General features: G+C 41.4%; 1 protein-coding gene and 1 long non-coding RNA gene across 3 annotated transcripts; one reads left to right on the top strand and one right to left on the bottom strand.

The window, feature by feature from the left end:
• The first annotated feature begins 3,715 nt into the window (after positions 1-3,715).
• Positions 3,716-8,481, top strand: LOC122926617. Of its 2 annotated transcripts, none has more exons than XM_044278047.1 (2): positions 3,716-4,295; positions 7,747-8,481. In XM_044278047.1, the coding sequence occupies exons 1-2, from the start codon at positions 3,875-3,877 to the stop codon at positions 8,310-8,312; spliced, it is 987 nt and encodes a 328-aa protein (XP_044133982.1). In that variant the 5' UTR covers positions 3,716-3,874; the 3' UTR covers positions 8,313-8,481. The 2 variants fall into 2 exon arrangements, with proteins under 2 accessions (XP_044133982.1, XP_044133983.1); XM_044278048.1 differs by lacking the exon at positions 3,716-4,295 and adding an exon at positions 6,189-6,259.
• Positions 3,723-8,736, bottom strand: LOC122926618. The gene is made up of 4 exons (XR_006387692.1): positions 8,678-8,736; positions 8,044-8,114; positions 5,368-5,412; positions 3,723-3,794 (listed from the first exon to the last, which is right to left on the bottom strand). It is a non-coding gene; the product is annotated as an uncharacterized LOC122926618 (long non-coding RNA).
• Between the last annotated feature and the right edge of the window lie 13,610 nt (positions 8,737-22,346).

Genomic DNA, 22,346 nt, shown 5'->3' on the forward strand with positions numbered 1-22,346 from the left:
ATATACCTCTCAGAGAGATAATAAAGTGCTTAAATAACTTAAAGTGAGAGTACAGACACTCAAGAGAGAAATATAGCCACCATTTTATGTTGAATGACAAGATTGAACAGTTGAACCGCCATCGTATGCATACCGCCATTTAGTGATATCTTTTCAACACGTGTTATGTACATGGACTATCTGCTGCGGAGGCGGCAATGTTATATGAAGAAAAGTTGAAGTTCATAAAGAATTTTTTTCAAGCATTTGGTGTGCTCTTTAAACCTACTGTTTCCATAGAACGGCACCAGAGGAATTACAGAGTAATAGACAGTCTGGTTAGACTAAAAGTCAGAGATATCAAAGTTCTTCTAATGCCACAGCGCAAAAGGCACTTCATAGTGCTGCGCCTGCCACATCGGTTAGTTGGCACAGTGAGTTAACACTTGCTGTTTTATGTTGTTGCACCCCTCTTTCTTGAGATTTAGTCCCTGCTATTTGTCCCTCCTTACATAAAAATATTGTCTTGTTTGCCAAGTTTTACATAGTTACATAGCTTGGCTCTGGAAAATAAGAAAGAGAGGGAAGGGCTAGAAGAGCAATCAGGAGTAGCAAGGGTGCTGAGACTGGCTTGAGCCTTCCCTCAGTGCACTTTTTCTCCAGAAGAAATCAATGGCTCACTAAGTGATAGCTAGAATTACAGTTAACTCAGCTAGTACTACAAGGCATTATACCTGGACTGGTTTATCTGTGAATTTCCCTGTTCATAGATTCCCTTTAACTCCTTTCAACATGCTGTGAGGGATACAAAGTAGACTGTGTTTCCAAGTAACCCTTTAATTCGCACATCTGAAATAAACTCTCTTTTGATGTCAAAAAGTGGTATTGCAAAAGATGCAATAGTGTACTTATTTAGTTTACATGGAGGGTCCTGGCTGGAGGGTTTCAGTACTGGGATTCAGGGTTCAGTAGTGGGATTACAATGAATGAGCTTAGAAAACATAGATATTCCTCTGTAGTTTATTCAATACTGAGTTGAAGGATAGCATAAGGGAAAATATAGTTTCTCAGCATTTTTTTTAGTAGAACAATTATTTATTTTCCGTCTCCTGTCCCCTGATGCGTTCACAATATATTATCGCTAGGGATGAGCAAAGTATTTAAAAAATCGATTTAGCTGCTTTGTCGAATTTTTACAAAAAAATACACTTTGTGACAAATTACTTCATCACAAAGCACATTTCTTTGTAAGTAGTGGGTGCAATGATAGGGAGCGGTGATTAGTCATTGTACCCCTCAGATGACACATTCAAACATGATCGTGACATCTGATATTAAGAACAGAGTGTAAAATAAAATAAAAATAATAATTACCTGATCCATTTGCTTGCGACAGGCCAGCCGCTGCCATCTTGTTTGAAGGTGTGGCACAGCCCAAGATGACGTCTTAACGATGGTACGCATGTGTTTTTTACCGAGATCAGCTAAGTATTTATTTTTTATTTTTACACTATTTCAAGTTAAATCAATTCGCTACCGCAAAGTACGAAGAAATTTGGAAGACTGTAGAAGAATTTCCACTTGTGAATTCACTAATAAAAAGTTATACATCTAGGATGTAATAGAGGCTGTTACATAACTGTTAATAACTTCAAACATTTCTGTATTTTAAATTGTGACCCTTTGACTCATTTTATATTGTATATTATATAGTGACCCTTTGTGAGTCACCAGGTTTATTTTCCATGTATGAATTCACTTTAATATCATTGTGTCAATCCCACAAAAAGATAAGCAAATTAAGGTGAAGCTATGATTCAATGGTTTTACTGATGTAAAAAAACAGCATTATGGCACATTCACACATTGCATTTTCTTGACCTTTCTGCTACCAGAAACATTTTACAGTAATTGCCTTGAAGCACTAATGTTTTTTTTTATTTAGAGCAAATATACCTACTGTACAGATAATATAAAAATCTAATGTTATTTTTTTTTAAAATCATTATTTTACTATTTTTTGTGGCCACAGAATGTTTTTACCGAACTCAGAAAGCTTAAAGTGTCAATAAACATTTAAAAAATATGTAGATATGTCATAGTGATTATTATTATTATTATTTATTTGAAAGCACAATTAAATCTATGACGCTGGAAAATACAAATACAATAAACAATAAACTATGAACAGACTTGTACAGAGAGGGAGACGACTCTGCCAGCAAGAGCTTGTAATTAACAAGGGAAGGGGAAAAACACAGTAGTTGACGATAAAGGTCAGCTAATTCATCACTATGCAAATTTTTTTGCAAAGCGAAGCAGCCAAATAGAATAATAGATAATCGAAAAGATAATAAGATGATGTACAAGAGGCATTATTGTGTAAAAAAAAAAATTGATATTTATATTTGAGCAAAAAAGTGTCCAGTCCAAAATTATTCTTACCCTTCTCAATAATCAATAGAAAAGCCTTTATTGGCTATTACAGCAATCAAACGCTTCCTATAATTGCAGACCAGCTTTTTGCATGTCTCCACAGGTATTTTTGCCCATTCATCTCTAGCAATGAGCTCCAAATCTTTCAGGTTGGAGGGTCTTCTTGCCATCACCCTGATCTTTAGCTCCCTCCACAGATTCTCAATTGGATTCAAGTCTGGACTCTGGCTGGGCCACTCCAAAACATTAATGTTGTTGTCTGCTAACCATTTCTCCACCACTTTTGCTCTGTGTTTTGGGTCATTGTCATGCTGAAATGTCCACTGGTGCCCAAGGCCAAGTTTCTCTGCAGACTGCCTGATGTTGTCGTTGAGAATCCTTAAAGAGATATATTTGTGACCTGCAAGGACCTTAAATCCTGCAGGGTCAAAACTTTTCCAAAAACCTGCGATCTATCTGTGCACAGGTGCGATCTGCTACTGAGCGTTGCATCTATGCCTTACAGACTACACATAATCATAGTAATCGATTGCCCATGTTTACACTAGTTTCTATAGACGCATGAACCGAGTTCATTTACATGTAAGCTGCCAGGACCTGCCGGGGACGCAGTGTTAGATCCCCATAGCAACTTAGCCGCCACCCACCAACGTCACTTCCGGTTTTGGGCAGAGCGTCGCTGACTGGATAAGAAAGCAGGTAACAGCCCAATCAGTATGCGCCCATGCCCTGGATGCTATGACATACTAGTGGGGGCGGTTCAAAACAAATCGCTCAGCAAAGGACCCATAGGTTAATTAAATAGATGGGCGGGGCTGAGACGCTATAAGAAGAGACACTTTTGGACTTATCAGTTGCCACTGCCTTTATACACGTGCGGGAGCGCTGCCACTGCACCAGGCGCCCCGGCGTTTTTCTTTTGTTGTCCCTGAAGAATCACTGCACCTAGTGGTGAAACGCGTCGGACAGTTTAGAGGAAGGATTATTGTCAAGGTTTCAGCAGTAATAGATCTGAGGTTCCAGCGGCTGTGGGTCGCCCTTTTAAGGGCGGGTGCCCGGAATACAGCCTGTTAGGGTTCTCCCAACTAACCACGACTAGTTTATGTAGGGATAGAACCTAGGCCGAGCAACCCGCCTAAATATTGTTATGAAAGCGACCCTTTCAACAATTTGCCGCATGAACAAATATAATGGAGCGAACCATACTGATAATTTCAGTGTGGTGAGCCATGATGACATGGCACCTAACATTACAGTTAATATGTTGATTATATTATTTACTTACCTATGTGAAGAATGGGTTAACCCAGATGCTGTGGGTGCTTGCGCTGATATCTTCAAATTTGATTGGAGATCACTTTAACTGCCAGTTTGAGAACCTATAAAAGAACAGAAAATAACGATTTTGGCTCATTCACGTAAGTATTTTTCAAGAGACAGACCTGCGTTCATCTGTGTCATGGAAGATCTGTTGAAACAACTTATTTTCAGAGCAGAAAGCCAAGGGGGAGAAGAATGGCTGAGGAAGTGCTTACAGCAAGGACCGGACCAGCAAGAAGAGCTTCTTTTATCTTCTAATCCCGTCTGCTGCGCAGTACCTGGCGCGAGCGCCGAACTGATCGATCCTCCCTGCGATAATTTTGTGCGCATGCGCGAAAAACCTGAGACCCGCTCGCCGATTAAAAAACGTCAGCGGAGAGACAAGAGGGCATATTCCCCTTCACAATATGCGCCTCCTTCTAAGACCAAGAAAACCAACTTATCTTCAAGCCGAGCCAGCAGGAAAATTCAACGGCGTCATTTTCAACAGCATTCAACTGTCACTCAGGAGCCATCACCTGCTTCAACAGTTGATCATCCTCCTACATCATCTGCTTCTGGTGAGCTGAATTATAACTTTTTAAGTGACTGCAAACCGCAGGGCACTATTAATCAAGAGATTAATTCACTTGACATTGATTCTTCTAAATTGAAGATTCAGTTGTTTGATGAATTTTTACTTTACCTATCTAAAAAGGATGAATCACCAAAAAATGTTTGGTCTGGATTAGCAGATGTCAGTCAAGTTAATACCCTTAATAGTCTGACTGCTGCTAATTCAACCATTCAACCGTTCACTAATGTACCTAAAATGTCCAATATTAACCCTGAAATGGCAGTAATTCCTGAGCTTGAATTTAACTCAGGTATAAAAGAGACATCTGTTAAAGAAGTTCTGGCGTGTCAAATTTCTCCATTAGGGTTTCATTTACCCTTGAGCGTGAAAGAAAAAATTTGGAGAAAAGAATATGTTGAAATTTTTTCTCTTCTTCCTTCATCTAGTGAGAATTTAAAAAGTGAATTATTGAAAGACAAAAAATCAGATTCTGAAGAAAAGAGAAAATTACACCAGAAATCCTTTTTTAACTGGCTGCAAGCATTTAATATATACGCAGCAGTTTTGGGTGAAAAATTTCCTAGTCTTTGTACTGGTTTATTTTACCATGTAGATACTATTTTGGAGGCATATAGAAATTTTGGCGGAATGAGTTGGTGTCTGTATGACGAATCCTTTCGTCAGAAACTTGCAGTATATCCGAATCTAAATTGGGGTAGTAAAGATGTCGGGCTTTGGTTGAATTTAATGCTCCCTAACAAAAACAATCTTTTTCGTCAACCCAATTTCATTAACGTCAAAAAAGGTATCTGTTTCGCATTTAACGAGTCGCATTGCAGATGGCAACATAATTGCAAATACCGACACGAGTGTTCTTTCTGTGCCGGTTCTCATTCAGCCTCAAAATGTTTTAAAAAACAAGGTATTCACTTCCCAATTTCTAACAAGGAAATTCAATCGTTTAAACAAGGTGACTCCGCTGAATTTGCCAAGAATAATTCAGTGGCTAGGTCATTACCCAAACATTCAGATGGCTAATTTATTAATTGACAGTTTTACCAATGGGTTTTTCATACCTGAATTTGTGGGTCCAGGTTGCATTCTAGTTGAAAATGCGTTATCTGTAAAACAAAATATTGACATTGTTAAAGAAAAAATTGAATCTGAAATTTTTGGCAGGTAGGATTGCTGGTCCCTTTGATTCTCCCCCCTTCTTGAATTTTCGTATATCTCCTTTAGCTTTAGTTCCTAAAAAAGAACCAAATTCTTTTCGTCTTATTCACAATTTATCTTATCCTAAATTCAGTTCCTTAAACGATGAGATGGAAAAAAATAAAGCCAGTGTAAAATACTCCTCATTTGATCAAGCTTTGTCTTTTTTACAAAAAGCAGGCCGCAATTCTCTTCTTGCCAAAGCTGACATTAAATCTGCTTTCAGACTACTACCTATAAACCCCATCGGTTATAATTCTTTGGGTTTTTATTTTCTCGATAAATTCTTTTATGATATGGCCCTTCCCATGGGATTCACCCTATCTTGCTTTTATTTTGAGGCGTTTTCAACTTTTCTACACTGGGTTATGGATATTCACTCAGGTAGTGGATTTTTACTACATTATCTCGATGACTTTTTATTTATAGGTCGTGAAGATTCGGATGATTGTATGAATCTTCTGAATAGATTCATTGGTATAGCTAAATATTTCTGCATTCCATTAGCTGTAGATAAAACTGTCTATCCTACTACGAATCTCAAGTTTTTGGGCATAGATATAAATACAGTAACAATGGAATTTAGCATACCAATGGAAAAAATCCAGAATACTGTTCAACAATTAACTCTCATATCCGGAAAAGAAAAAATTACGCTTAAACAACTTCAGTCTCTTTTAGGTTCTCTTAATTTTATTTCTCGTGTGATTCCCATGGGAAGGGTCTTTTCTAAAAGATTGTATGCTGCCACATCAGGTAAGTCCTCACCTCGATCCCATATTCGCATCACCAAACAACTAAAGGATGACATTTCAGTTTGGTTGCAATTTTTATGTGAATTTAACGGTCACACCATTTGGCAGGAAGAGTTTGTTGGCTCAGACACCTTGTCTCTTTATACAGATGCGTCTGGTGCTATTGGATATGGTGCTTATTTTGACAACTTTTGGTCTGCCGAACGTTGGCCTTTAAATTGGATTACTAATAACAAGTACTCAAAAAATTTGGTTTTTCTAGAATTATTTCCAGTTCTAGTTTCTCTAACAATTTGGTCCTCAGTGTTTCAGAATAAGAGAATTCTGCTAAGGTCGGACAATATGGGAGTAGTTTTTTCCATAAACTGTTTAACTTCAAAGTCTCCGTTAGTTTCTTCATTATTGCGTAAGATAGTTTTTCAATGTCTAAAATTTAACATTTGGATAAAAGCTAGATTTATTTCTGGGAAAACTAATTATATTGCTGATTATTTGTCCCGACAGCGCTTCAAGGAATTCTTCTTAATGACACCTCGAGCTTCCCGAATGGGAATTCCTTGTCCAACTCATCTTTGGGAGATATCAGAGGATTAACTAATGAACTTATTTTTGGTTCATTAGCCAAGAATACATGGGCAGCATATTCTGCCGCATGGTTGGATTGGAAGCTTTTCTGCATATCTCAAAAAATTTCTTACATTGATTTTAATTTAGGGAATTTTATCAAATTTATTATATATCTTTACAACAACGGTTTACAAGCCGATTCTATTTCTAAAAAATTATCGGGCATTTCTTTTTTCTTTAAATTAAAAGGCGAAAGCTCTATTCTGAATAATTTTATCATTAAACAAATGATTAAAGGTATCAAAAGAAAGTCAGTCCCCAATGTTAAGACCAGCCCTTTATCTATTGAATTGTTACAAAAGGTCATATGTAATTTAGTATTAGTTTGTTCTTCGGAATATGAAACCAATTTATTTTCTGCAGCATTTTCTATAGCTTTCTTTGCTGCTCTAAGATTAAGCGAGATTGCTGCAGACAATAAAATCTCAAATCCCCCATTATTGATGACAGACATAATTTTGAATAGTGATATTCTAAAGATTTATATCAAAAAATCCAAGACTGACCAATTTAGTAAAGGAGTTTGGTTGTGTTTGAGGAGTTATCCGATTAAATCTATTTGTCCAGTTGATAATATTACTAGATGGTTTCAGGTAAGGAAACCTGACTCCAATGCTTTATTTAACCACACTGATGGTTCCCATTTGTCTAAATTTCAATTCAATTTTGTATTTCATAAATGTCTCAATGATTTAGGTTACGTAAATTATAAACTTTCAGCACATTCATTTCGTATAGGTGCTGCAACCTTTGCAGAGCAATTTGGGTTTAGATAGTTCTGTTATTAAACGTATTGGTAGATGGAGGTCCAATTGCTATAAATGTTATATTCGGCCTAACCTTGTTGTTTATTGATTTTAGGACCTTCAAAAGTTGTATGGATTTTTGGGGATGAACTGATTCAATTGGCTGAGAGAAGATCTGCTTTTAGACATTCTACTGTTAATTTAGGTTATTCAGCAGAATTTTCCATAAACTGGTTTTCCTTTGCTGACCTTAAAATTTCTGATATCTTCAAGAATGTCAGCCTTATATATTCAAAAATGTCGAAACCTGACCTGTTTATTTTACATATTGGCTCGTTTGATTTGGGAAAAATCAAAACGCATTTGTTAATTTATGAATTAAAAGAATTGTTATGTAAAATATGCTACTTACTTGATGGTGTTGTACTCGTATTTTCTGACATCATCCCAAAATTTTCTTGGTTCAATTCTGAGTTATCCTTTCTGGAAACAATTAGGAAAAGAATTAATAAAAAAATGGAGATTTATTTGAAGGAAATTGGTCATGGCAATTACAGACATGTTGAATTAGAAGGATTCGTTAGAGGACTTTACCAAGAAAAGGATGATCAGCTTTCTGATATTGGATGTGATATATTCATTTCAGATTTGCAGAACATAATTGATAATGGTTTTTATTAAAGGCTTGCAATGTTTATTGGGCCACTTGTTTTTATGTGGCGTTGTGGGGTTAAGTCACTCTCTGAGTGGACTGAGTGTTATATGGTTTATTGGTTTAAATATTTACTTATTTATATTTGAGAATAAATTGGATTAACCAGATTATAATTAATTGGTTAAGTAATAAGCATTGCGGCCTTTAATTACCCAACTAAATAAATAAAGATATTTGCTTAAATTCTATTTTGAGTGATGATTTATTCTATTTTGTGAATTGGAGCGTATGACATCATGGAGCGAACCATACTGATAATTTCAGTGTGGTGAGCCATGATGACATGGCACCTAACATTACAGTTAATATGTTGATTATATTATTTACTTACCTATGTGAAGAATGGGTTAACCCAGATGCTGTGGGTGCTTGCGCTGATATCTTCAAATTTGATTGGAGATCACTTTAACTGCCAGTTTGAGAACCTATAAAAGAACAGAAAATAACGATTTTGGCTCATTCACGTAAGTATTTTTCAAGTTCCCTCCCTCCCTTCCCTATTTATTTTGTCGCTTTGCTTATTGACGGGGGTTAAGTCACTCTCTGAGTGGACTGAGTGTTATATGGTTTATTGGTTTAAATATTTACTTATTTATATTTGAGAATAAATTGGATTAACCAGATTATAATTAATTGGTTAAGTAATAAGCATTGCGGCCTTTAATTACCCAACTAAATAAATAAAGATATTTGCTTAAATTCTATTTTGAGTGATGATTTATTCTATTTTGTGAATTGGAGCGTATGACATCATAAGATCTATCTGTCTCGCCTGACACCCCTCTAAGAAAGCAGTGCAACATCAGCATTGTTTTAGTATAAGTGTCACAATATTCTAAATATCGACAAAATAAAAGTTATGTTTTAAAATAAGTGTATGTTCTGTGCAATGTATGCATGCCTTGAAGAGCCGTTCGAGGGTGAATATATTTGCACTAAATGCAATCATGTTGCATATTTGGAAGCCCAGATCTTGGATCTAAATAAGCAGCTGAAAATACTTAGGGGCATTGCAAAACTAGAGAGAGGCTTAGACCTCACTGTGCAGGCACTGGCTGGGGTCTTTGAAATGGAGGAGGTTTGGGGAGGGCAAGATCAGGACTATCAGATCAGCAGTTGGGTTAATGTACAAAGAAGGGGTAGAGGGAAAAGTGCCAGGGAGGCTAGTCCTGAGCTGGCACGCCCCCTAATAAATATGCCTGTTTGGCTGATATTAGGGATGAAAGCCCAGGGCTGGCACACTGCAGCAGGGCGTTTCTCCTAGCAACCAGGAGGATGACCACTGCAGGAAGGATGGGAAAAGGAGTGCAGCAAAGGTCAGACAGATGCTGGTGGTAGGGAACTCTATTATTAGGCAGACAGATAGGGTCATCTGTCTCCGAGACAGTGAATGCCGAACAGTGTGTTGTCTGCCGGGTGCGGGTTCGGTATATTGCAGATCGGATTGACAGATTGCTGGGTGGGGCTGGGGAAGACCTGGCGGTCATGGTACACATTGGCACCAATGACAAAGTCAGTGGGAGATGGAAGGTCCTTAAAAATGATTTTAGGGAGCTAGGTGAGAAGCTCAAGTCCAGGACCTCCAAGGTAGTGTTTTCAGAAATACTACCAGTGCCACAAGCGTCACGAGAGAGACAACGGGCGCTTAGGGAGTTAAATAAGTAGCTCAGAAGCTGGTGCAGGAAGGAAGGGTTTGGGTTCATGGAGAACTGGGCCGACTTTGCGGTCGGTTACAGGCTCAACAGTAGGGATGGGCTGCACCTCAATGGGGAGGGTACAACTGCCCTGGGGTAAAAATGGTTAGACGGCTGGAGGAGCTTTTAAACTAGGATCTAGTGGGGGGGGTGTCATACTAATAAGGGGGTAGATAGTGTAGATAGAGAGTGGGTTTTAGAAGGGGACAGTGGGGATTTAGTGGGTGCTGGGGTTAGCAAGGAAAATAGGGAGAAGACTGGGCATAACTATACATTTATAAAAAATAAAACTGCTGGAAACAAGAACCTGTTTAATACAAAAATTAACCAAGGTAACCAAAAAATCCCGGATAATCACTTTACAGGTAATAGTAATTTAAAATGTATTTTCACAAATGCCAGAAGTCTAGATAGCAAAATGGGGGAGCTGGAGGCTATGGTACTAGAAGAACAGATAGATGTCATTGGTGTGGCTGAGACATGGTTGGACTCTTCGCATGACTGGGCTGTTAATATTGAGGGTTTTACACTATTAAGGAAAGACCGGGTCAATAGAAAAAGTGGTGGCATGTGCCTGTATGTGAGTAGTGATCTGAAGACAAGTGTGAAAGAGGCAATTGTGCGTGAGGATGTGGAAACCTTATGGGTGGAAGTTCAAAGGGATATAAACACTGAAAAAATAATACTTGCTGTAATCTATAGACCCCCTAACATCACAGAAGAGATAGAAATGCAACTGTATTACAAAATACAGCGGGTGGCACATGCTGGTACAGTAGTCATAATGGGAGATTTTAACTTCCTAGATATTGACTGGGGTCATGGTTCTGCCTCAACTGCAAAGGGGAGAAAATTCTTCAAGTTGCTGCAGGACCACTTTATGGACCAGTTTGTAGAAGCTCCCACTAGGGGCGATGCTGTGTTGGATCTGGTAATTTCTAATGATGCAGAGCTTGTTGGTAATGTTACTGTTTGAGAAACACTAGATAATAGTGACCACAATATAATTATATTCCCCCTAAACTATAAGAACAAACTCTGTCAGGCAGAGCAAAGACACTGCATTTAAAAAAGCCTAATTTCCCTGGGTTGAGGGCAGCATTTCAGGGCATAGACTGGGAGCAGCTGCTGTCACATAATAATACAGAGGATAAATGGGAGAGCTACAAATCCACATTGAGTAATTGCACTCAAAAAATTATTCCCCATGGCTTACAGCTACTGTAAAAAGAGCAATAAAAGACAAAAAGAGGGCATTTAAAAAATACAAATCTGAAGGGTCAGCTGTAGCGTTTGAAGAAATAAAATCAGCAAAAAGGAGATAAAATTATCAAAGATAAAAAAACGAACAGCAGGTAGCAAAAGAAAGCAAAAAAAAAGTTTTTTTAAATATATAAATGCTAAAAAAAACATAGGTCTGAGCAGGTAGGTCCCCTAAATAATGGTAAAGGGGGGGTAGTCACTGAAGATAAGGAAAATGCAGAGTTCCTAAATAGGTTTTTTAGCTCTGTATATAAAAAAGAAGAGAAAGGAGCTGATATCTGTGGCACCGGGGTTGTTAGTACATCCAGTGATATACAGGTCCTTCTCAAAAATGTAGCATATTGTGATAAAGTTCATTATTTTCTGTAATGTACTGATAAACATTAGACTTTCATATATTTTAGATTCATTACACACCAACTGAAGTAGTTCAAGCCTTTTATTGTTTTAATATTGATGATTTTGGCATACAGCTCATGAAAACCCAAATTTCCTATCTCAAAAAATTAGCATATTTCATCCGACCAATAAAAGAAAAGTGTTTTTAATACAAAAAAAAGTCAACCTTCAAATAATTATGTTCAGTTATGCACTCAATACTTGGTCGGGAATCTTTTTGCAGAAATGACTGCTTCAATGCGGCGTGGCATGGAAGCAATCAGCCTGTGGCACTGCTGAGGTGTTATGGAGGCCCAGGATGCTTCGATAGCGGCCTTAAGCTCATCCAGAGTGTTGGGTCTTGCGTCTCTCAACTTTCTCTTCCCAATATCCCACAGATTCTCTATGGGGTTCAGGTCAGGACAGTTGGCAGGCCAATTGAGCACAGTAATACCATGGTCAGTAAACCATTTACCAGTGGTTTTGGCACTGTGAGCAGGTGCCAGGTCGTGCTGAAAAATGAAATCTTCATCTCTATAAAGCTTTTCAGCAGATGGAAGCATGAAGTGCTCCAAAATCTCCTGATAGCTAGCTGCATTGAACCTGCCCTTGATAAAACACAGTGGACCAACACCAGCAGCTGACATGGCACCCCAGACCATCACTTCAGGCATTTTGGCATTTCCCTCTCTCCAGTCTTCCTCCAGACTCTGGCACCTTGATTTCCGAATGACATGCAAAATTTGTTTTCATCCAAAAAAAGTACTTTGGACCACTGAGCAACAGTCCAGTGCTGCTTCTCTGTAGCCCAGGTCAGGCGCTTCTGCCGCTGTTTCTGGTTCAAAAGTGGCTTGACCTGGGGAATGCGGCACCTGTAGCCCATTTCCTGCACACGCCTGTACACGGTGGCTCTGGATGTTTCTACTCCAGACTCAGTCCACTGCTTCCGCAGGTCCCCCAAGGTCTGGAATCGGTCCTTCTCCACAATCTTCCTCAGGGTCCGGTCACCTCTTCTCGTTGTGCAGCGTTTTCTGCCACACTTTTTCCTTCCCACAGACTTCCCACTGAGGTGCCTTGATACAGCACTCTGGGAACAGCCTATTCGTTCAGAAATTTCTTTCTGTGTCTTACCCTCTTGCTTGAGGGTGTCAATGATGGCCTTCTGGACAGCAGTCAGGTCGGCAGTCTTACCGATGATTGCGGTTTTGAGTAATGAACCAGGCTGGGAGTTTTTAAAAGCCTCAGGAATCTTTTGCAGGTGTTTAGAGTTAATTAGTTGATTCAGATGATTAGGTTAATAACTCGTTTAGAGAACCTTTTCATGATATGCTAATTTTTAGAGATAGGAATTTTGGGTTTTTATAAGCTGTATGCCAAAATCATCAATATTAAAACAATAAAAGGCTTGAACTACTTCAGTTGGTGTGTAATGAATCTAAAATATATGAAAGTCTAATGTTTATCAGTACATTACAGAAAATAATGAACTTTATCACAATATGCTAATTTTTTGAGAAGGACCTGTACTCAATTGGCTAACTGTAGATATGGTCCAAGAGAAGTTAAATAGGGTAAATGTGAACAAAACTCCGGGTCCAGATTGATTACACCCAAGAGTGCTTAAAGAGCTTTGTTCAGTCATTGCTGTTCCCCTGTTTAAAATTTTTAAGGATTCTCTAGTGACTGGTACAGTGCCAAGTGATTGGCGCAAGGCAAACGTGGTGCCCATATTCAAAAAATGATCAAGGTCCTCCACAGGTAATTATAGACCAGTTAGTTTAACTTCTGTTGTGGGAAAAATGTTTGAAGGAATCTTAAGGGACTATATACAGGAGTACGTGACTATAAATAATATTATAAGTGATGACCAGCATGGGTTTACCAAGGACAGAAGTTGTCAGACTAACCTGATTTGTTTTTATGAGGAGGTGAGTATTAGCCTGGACAGAGGGGCGGCTGTGGATGTAGTGTTTCTGGATTTTGCAAAGGCTTTTGATACTGTCCCTCAAAGACGCTTAATAAGTAAAGTAAGGTCTATTGGCTTGGAAAGTATAGTTTGTAATTGGATTGAAAACTGGCTGAAGGACCGTGTCCAGAGAGTTGTGGTCAATGATTCCTATTCAGAATGGTCCCAGGTTATAAATGGTGTACCCCAAGGTTCAGTGCTGGGCCCTTTATTATTTAATTTATTTATTAATGATATTGAGGACGGGATTAATAGCACCATATCTATTTTTGCAGATAACACTAAACTGTGTAGAACTGTATAGTCTATGGAAGAGGTCTACAAACTACAAGCTGATTTGAACACTCTGAGTGATTGGGCATCAACTTGGCAAATGAGGTTCAATATGGACAAATGTAAAGTTAGGCATCTTGGTAGTAATAATCTCTGTGCTTCATATGTCCTAGGTGATGTAGCACTGGGAGAGTCACGTATAGAGAAGGATTTGGGTGTCCTTGTGGATGGTAGATTAAATTATAGTAGGCAATGTCATTTAGCTTCTTCTAAGGCCACCAGTATATTGTCATGCATTAAAATAGGCATGGACTCGCGGGGCAGGGATGTAATACTACCACAAAGCGCTGGTGCGGCCTCATCTGGAATACGCAGTCCAGTTCTGCGCACCAGTACATAGACAGGATGCACTGCAGCTAGAAAAAGTACAGAGAAGAGAAACTAAAATGATAAGGGGCATGGAGGGTCTTAGTTATGAAGAAAGATTAAAAGAATTGAATTTATTTAGTCTTGAGAAGAGACGTCTAAGGGGGGACATGATTAACCTGTACAAGTATATAAATGGGGCATACAAAAAATACTGTGAAAAGCTGTTCCATGTAAAATGTGCTCAAAAGACAAGGGGCACTGCCTCCGTCTAAAGAAGAAAAAGTTCAGTCTCCAGAAGCATCAAAGCTTCTTTACTTTAAGAACTGTCAATCTGTGAAATAGACTTCCTCAGGACGTGGTCACAGCAGGAACAGTGGACAGTTTCAAAAAGGGTTTAGACGAATTCGCGTCCCTACCTATACCTTGGTTGAACTTGATGGACGTTTGTCTTTTTTCAACCGTATTAACTATGTAACTATGTGAATAGGGCAGTGGGTAGATTTATGGCAAGGAATGGGGTGGTGGCGGTGTGGCATTCGGATTTGGAGGCGGGCATATGGTGTGCACCTCAACGCTGTAGTTATAGATTTGTGGTCCCTAGGGATTCAGGGAGAGATCGAGACAGCTTTGAGCATGTGGAGGGAAGCGCACTCTTAAGTGGGTCAAGTTGCGCATTGTTGGCGGTGGGAGGTCCTCGAAGTTGGTGAATATGGTGGTAGTTGAGAATGGGAGGGTCCCACAGGTGGGACTGGACTCTCATGGTTGAATTGGAGTGGAGTAATTAGGTGTCCATCAGTTGGTGCCTCAGGGCTGGCGTTCATCGGCTGGGGACAAGATGGAGTTGCCAGTTTATTTGGGTGCAGTGGTTATTAGGGCGTCTAGGACCTTCCTTGCCATTTACTTAGGGCTAAATTATTTCATGTTGGATGTTTATTTGTTATTTAATAAAATGGCTGCTGTGGCTGATTCAATCCGAACCGTTGTCCGGCTGTTATTTGAATGGTGGGGGGTAGAAGTGAGGAATCAGTGAGACCCGAGCGTTCTAACGAATACCATTGTCAAGTAAAAGACCTAATCCATAGAAATCAACAATGTGGTAACATTTCATCTTTTATAACAAAGAACGGTATACAATACACAAAGTGTAGCCGTAGTAATAGATCAAGCCGCTAACTATATTACCATCCACACTGAATAAGGAAGATAATGTGTATACAATATGAATTATGAATACTGATCAGTTATATCCAGGTCAAGTTATTTACTAATATTAACTATTATGCACATTGATTTATGAATGAAATCAGACTTTTTTTTTCTACTAACAATTATGTACATTGATTCCTTTTTGTTTATGATCATGTGCATTGATCTATGAATGAAATTGGATTAGTCATACTATCATCTGTATTTTGAAGATGATAACTGTCTATTTGGAGAATGGACTAATATCTTGATTAGTGATGATCGAGCACCAAAGTATTTGGGTGATCAGGTGTTCGGGCCGAACACATTGCTATATTCGTGTGTTCGGCTGTGCACCCGAGTATAATGGAAGTCAATGGGAGACAACCAAGCACCCCATGCTCTGAAGATCGGAGGGTGCCTGGTCCATTGGAAAAGGTCAGAAAGTGACAGAAACACCACCGAAATGGATCGGGAACACCCTGGGGACAATGTCTGGATGCATCTTGGACTTCTAGGTCGCTGCTGGGAACCATGTTGTTCGAGTTGTATGCCGCTTTTACAAACTGACAAAAATACGCACAAAACCCCCTAAAAAAAATAATTTTACAGGAAAAATTTTTAGTAAACATTCTTTCCTGTATATTCAATTGTATATAAAGTGCAAGTGCTGCAATAAAATTACAAGCAAGAGGCACTCCAAAATAGCCTGTATGCCACATAAAGGAGGGGCTCATTCACATTGTGGTACAATTGTTAAGGTAGTGGGACTCCTACACTGATAAAGCCTATGCACTAAGTGAAAGGGCTGCCAAAAATTACAAGGAACCAGAACTCCAAAACACCCTATGTTACACATAAAGGTAGGCATCATACACACTCTTGAAAAATTATAATTGATGGCCTGCTGGTGACCCTCAAAAACATTTGGAGCAAGGGTCTGCTGATATGACCATCTGAAACCTTAGGGGTTAGGGCCTGCTTTCGCATTGGTGACTCTAGATAACCTCTGGGCGATTGCACGTCCCCGTGATGGCGACGATCCATTTGGATGTCTGCCTTATCAACTTTCGATGTTCTTTTCTGCGCCTTCCATGGTGATCATGGGTAATGGGGAATCAGGGTTTGATGCTGGAGAGGGAGCTTGAGAAAGGGATACCACATCCAAGGGAGGTCAATGGCTGAAATCTGATTGGGTGAAGATGGTGGGTCAAGGTATTAAAGCAGAAAAATCGAAGGTAGACAGGAGGCGCACGGCAATTACCCACTCCCGACTCGGTGAGGTAGTGACGATAAATAACAATACAGGACTCTTAAGATGCCCTGCTATTGGAATGAGTAATAAAAAATTACAGGGAATGTCACTGCAGTATTTTGGATAAGGAAACGTTATACAGGAGAGGCCCTGCTGCCGCTTTGTTGACTCTAGATAACTTCTGCCTGATTGCATGTCCCCGTGACGTCCATAATCCATTTGGATATCTTCCCTATCAACTTTCGATGTTCTTTTATGCGCCTACCATGGTAATCACTGATAACGGGGAATCATAGTTCGATTTCGGAGTTGCGGGCCTGCATGTAAGCTGACCCTGTAAAAGATTTTAGATGCGGGCCTGCTGGTGAGCTGAGGTGAAAACAACAAACCCAACTTAAATTTGATGGCTGCATTATTTCTGCAGGTGACGGTGATACAGCTTCACATATTGTTTCCACCTGGATCTTCCTAAGCAATCTGTGGCCTTAGTCTTTTATCCAGACTCAGTCATTGTGCCACTATGTGGCCTCCTCATGCTGCCATCTCCACACCATGTCACATTGCCACTCATTTTTTTCACAATGCTGCTGCTGCTTAAAAAGGCCTTAAACTGATCACCAGGCCCACAATCTAATTAAGGTTTTACGCACAAAACCAAAGTAAAAAATTGATTTTATAGGAAAAATTGATTGAAAACATTCTTTTTTGTATATTTACTTGTATATAAAGTGCAAGTCCTGCCAAAAATTACAATCAAGAGGCATTAGGATACAACCTGTATATCACATAAAGGAGGACCTCATTCACATTGAGTTGCGGGTCTGCAGGTGAGCTGATCAAGTAAAAGATTTTAGGTGTGGGCCTGCTGCTGAGCTGACCCTCTAAAACAGGCATCCTCAAACTGCGGCCCTCCAGCTGTTGTAAAACTACAACTCCCACAATGCCCTGCTATAGGCTGATACCTGTAGGCTGTTCGGGCATGCTGGGAGTTGTAGTTTTGTAACAGCTGGAGGGCCGCAGTTTGAGGATGCCTGCTCTAAAACATTATGGGCGAGGGCCTGCTGCTGAGCTGACCCTCTAAAACATTAGGGGCAAGGGCCTGCTGCTGAGCTGACCCTCTAAAACATTATGAGCGAGGGCCTGCTGCTGAACTGACCCTCTAAAACATTATAGGTGAGGGCCTGCTGCTGAGCTGACGCTCTAAAACATTATATGTGATGGCCTGCTGCTGAGCTGACCCTCTAAATCTAAAACATTATGGGCGAGGGCCTGCGGCTGAACTGACCCTCTAAAACATTCTGGGCGAGGGCCTGCTGCTGAGCTGACCCTCTAAAACATTAGGGGCGAAGGCCTGCAGTTGAGCTGACCCTATTAAAACAATTAGAGTAGAGGCAACATAAACAATCTGGAAGAGGAGGAGGAGGAGGACGAGAAAACAAGATTCAACCATATACTCTTTTTTTGTGGTGGAAAAGGTGCATTGGAATACACTACAGTAGATTGAGTACATTATAAATGATAGATTGAAATTGCCTTTATGTTCATCATCAGCTCAGCTTTCCTCTGGTGGAGTTGAGAAGTCAGGGCCAATCCAGGCCTTGTTGATTTTTTCTGAGTCAACCTGTCAGCATTGCTAGTGGACAAGTGGATACACTTATCTGTTATAATGCCACCAGCAGCACTAAATACAAGCTCAGACAAAACGCTGGCGGCAGGGCAGGCCAGCACCCGCAAGTTCGTGCCACGTGTCCAGCGTCCAGCTTGGACACCCAGTACTTGTAAGACACTGAGGGATCATTTAGGATGCTGACGCGGTCTGCTATGTATTCCTTCACCATCTTCCAAAACTTCCCTCCTTGTACCACTAGGCCGCGCTTCAGGGTGAGAATGCCTTGTAGAGTGTTGTCCTGCCATTGTTGGAACTGCTGTGTGTTCCCCTTGTCTCCCTTCCTCAGTTGTCTAAGGAAGTACGGACTCTGCCGCCAGCATTGTCAGATGGAAAATATTGGAGCAATTTTCCAACAAGGATCTTCTAGTATTGCACCATTTTGCTCGTCCTCTTCACCAGATGAATGAGAGATAAGAAGTTCTCTTTGTAGCGGGGGTCAAGAAGGGTGAACATCCAGTAATCCGTGTTATCTAAAATGCGCATAACGCAACGGTCGCTGGAAAGGCAGCCTAACATGAAGTCAGCCATGTGTGCCAGAGTACCAACCGGTAAGACGATGATGTCGACATCAGGATGACTCTCCATTTCCTTATCCTCCTCCTCCTCTTCTGCCCATCCACACTGAACAGATGGAATTAAAGTTCCATGGGAATTAAAGTTTTTAAAACCTCACAGAGGTCTGACATGAATGCCCACTCCTCGCTTGTGAATAGTGGCAGTTGACTCGAAAGGCGACGACCATGTTGCAGCTGGTATTTCACAACTGCCCTCTGCTGCGCACAAAGCCTGGCCAAAATGTGGAACATAGAGTTCTAACGCGTGTTAACGTCGCACAACAGTCGGTGAGCTGGAAGCCGCAAGCGCTGATGTAAGCGTTGACAGACTGGCTGAAGCTGTGGACGGAAATGGGCATACACGTGGCAAGCCTTCACTAGTAGCTCTGGAAAATTGGGGGAGGTTTTGATAAACCGCTGAACCACTAAGTTTAAGACGTGGGCTAGGCATGGGATGTGTGACAGGTTGCCGAGCTCCAAAGCCGCCACACAAGTTACGGCCACTGTCAGACACAACCATGCCTGCTTGTAGGTTGAGTGGCGAGAGCCACAGCTCGGTTTGGTCCCTTATACCCTGCCACAGCTCTGCGGCGGTGTGCTGTTTGTCCCCTAAACAGATCAACTTCAGCACAGCCTGTTGATGCTTACGCACAGCAATGCTACACTGATTCCAGCTAGCGACTGATGGCTCACTGCTGCCAGAGGTGGAAGTGGAGGAGGAGGCCGCGAGGAGGAGAAGTGGGGGTTGGAGCCATTATTATAGCTGCTGGCGGAGACTCTGATGGACGTGGGGCCCGCAATCCTGGTCATGGGTAGCACCTATGCCATCCCAGGGTATGACTCACTACCGGCCTCCACTACATTCACCCAGTGTGCGGTCAGGGAAATGTAGCGTCCCTGGCTACCAGCACTTGTCCATGTGTCCGTGGTTAAGTGGTTGGGGACTGCGTACCGAGGGGTGGCCGCCGACATCAGGCTCCGAAAGGCCTCAGTGTCCACAAGCTTAATTGGTAACATTTCAAGGGCCAGTAATTTTGAAAATTGGGCATTTAGTGCTATGGCCCGTGGGTGGATTGGTGAGTATTTGGCCAGCAGTGCGTAACACAGGGTAAGAGGAGGCAGTGGTATGACCCGCAGACCTAGATTGTGGACGCAGGCATTCGGCCCACTTGTTGGGGTGCTTGGATGTCATGTGGCGGATCATGCCGGTGGTGGTGAGGTTGCTAGTGTTCACGCCCTGGCTCATTTTGGTACAGCACAGGTTGCAAACTGCCACTCTTTCCTCAAAAAAGCGCCATACTGCGGAACACCTACCCCTTGGCAAGGTAGATTTACGCATGGGGTGCTCGGTGTAACTGTCGCAGGCCTGTTTGGTATGGGCCACCTTCTCTTTTTTGAAACCCCACTGCCTCTTCCAGCCTGTTGTGGTGCTGCTGATCCCTCCCCCTCTGTAATGCTGTCCTCGCTCGGCTTTTCACCTTCCCATGTTGGGTCAGTGACCTCATCTTCCACTTCCTGACTCTGGCCATTCTCCTGACTTGAACTAACCACAACCTCAGTGATTGGTAACTGTGTCTCATCATGATTCACCTCGTGAATGAATGATTGCCGTTCACCACCGTCATCTTCTTGAGACTGTGAAGGCTCAAGAGGTTAGGAATCAGGGCACAATATCTTAGGTCCCTCTTCAAGCATGCTGGGTGCGAGGGCCAAATGTAATAGTGGTGCTGGATAGAGCTCCTTGGAATATCCGAGTGTGGGATCACTCGTTTGGCAAGCCTCTCCATGGTGGGAGGAAGGATGATCAGAGAGAGTATTCGGTTGACCAGACTCTTGGCTACAGAGACTGGACTTGGTGGAAGAGAGGGTGGTGCTTAACCGACTGGAAGCATTATTTTCAGCAATCCAACCGACCAACTGTTCGCAATGGTCCGACTTGGACAGTGTTGTCCTGCGCCGCCCAGCTAAGTTGGAGATGGAGCTGGGTACAGTGGATGTTTTATTTTTTTCTGGTGCACTGGCAGCAGACACAGTTTCTTTGCGTCCAGGGCCACGGCCTCTGCGTGCACCATCAGCATTACGCCCACTTCCCCGTCCCTTAGTGATTGCCTTCTTTATTTTAATTGTTTTGTCACTAGATGTGGCGCGGATTGTTTTACAGTCCACTAAAGAAACGATTTTCTGATGCAGGACAGTATATGTCACAGAAACACACAGAATATGGACACTAGATAACAGGCCGAACTGGATGGACAGACGTCTTTTTTCGGCCTTATGTACTATGTACTACTATGTAGAATAGGCCCAGATATTAGGATTTTGCTCTAAAGACACTGTTTTCTGATGCAGGACTGTATATGTCACAGAAAAACACAGAATATGGACACGAGATTACGCCCAGATTTGCCACTCCAGTACAGGCCCCAAAAATTAGCCGATAGGCATTCACCTGACAGCACACAACTTTGTAGGATTATGTGGCTGGAGAGACATTAGGCGGTCACAGGATAAAAATGTAACTGTCGGCCAGTACAGCCCCCAAAAATTAGCCAATAAGCGTTCACCGGACAGCAAAGAACTTTGGATTCTGTGGCTGGAGATACATGAGGTGATCACAGGATAAATATGTAACTGTCGGCCAATACAGGCCTCAAAAAGTAGCCAAGAGGCATTCACCTGACAGCAAAGAACTTTGTAGGATTCTGTAGCTGGAGGAACATTAGGCGGTTACAGGATAAAAATGTAACTGTTGGCCAGTACAGGTCCCAAAAATTAGCCAATAGACATTACTTGACAGCAAAGAACTTTGGATTCTGTGGCTGGAGGTACATTAGGCTGTCACAGAATAAATACGTATCTGTAGGCCAGTACAAGCCCCAAAAATTAGGCATTCAACGGAAATAAAAGGCCTCTGTATTGCTGCTGCATTTACCTAAGACAGGGACCATGATTTGTTCTAGGTGATGGCGGATATTTGTGGGCTGTCATGAGGATATTCAATCAAACATTGTCGACTCGTCACATGTGTTGAATTCCTCAGAGATCCATGCCTCATTCATTTTTAGAAATGTGAGGTAGTCCATACTGTCGTGAGCTAGGCGAGTGCACTTATCGGTCATGATCCCCTCTGCCACACTGAACGTCCTTTCGGACAGGACAGTGGACGAGGGGCAAGCCAAAATTTCCATGGAAAATTGTGCCAGCTCTGGCCACAGGTCAAGCCTGCACACCCAGTAGTCCAGGGGTTCATTGCTTCTCAGGCGTTCCCTGAGGCTGGGTCCGGAGGACGGCTGTCGATGGGTTGGCTGCAAGAATTATCTCATATCGGAAGTGACCAACACATCTTCAAACCGCCCTCTTCTTCCATGCGCTGTTGGATTGGTACCTGTTTCTC

The sequence above is a fragment of the Bufo gargarizans genome, chromosome 2 (genome assembly GCF_014858855.1).
Source record: "Bufo gargarizans isolate SCDJY-AF-19 chromosome 2, ASM1485885v1, whole genome shotgun sequence".
NCBI lineage: Eukaryota > Metazoa > Chordata > Amphibia > Anura > Bufonidae > Bufo > Bufo gargarizans.

Coding starts and splice junctions, on each gene's coding strand:
- LOC122926617 (XM_044278047.1), top strand. CDS start 3,875: ATGGAAGATCTGTTGAAACAACTTATTTTCAGAGCAGAAAGCCAAGGG. Junction 4,296..7,746: donor TCCTACATCATCTGCTTCTG/GTGAGCTGAATT, acceptor TATTGATTTTAG/GACCTTCAAAAGTTGTATGG.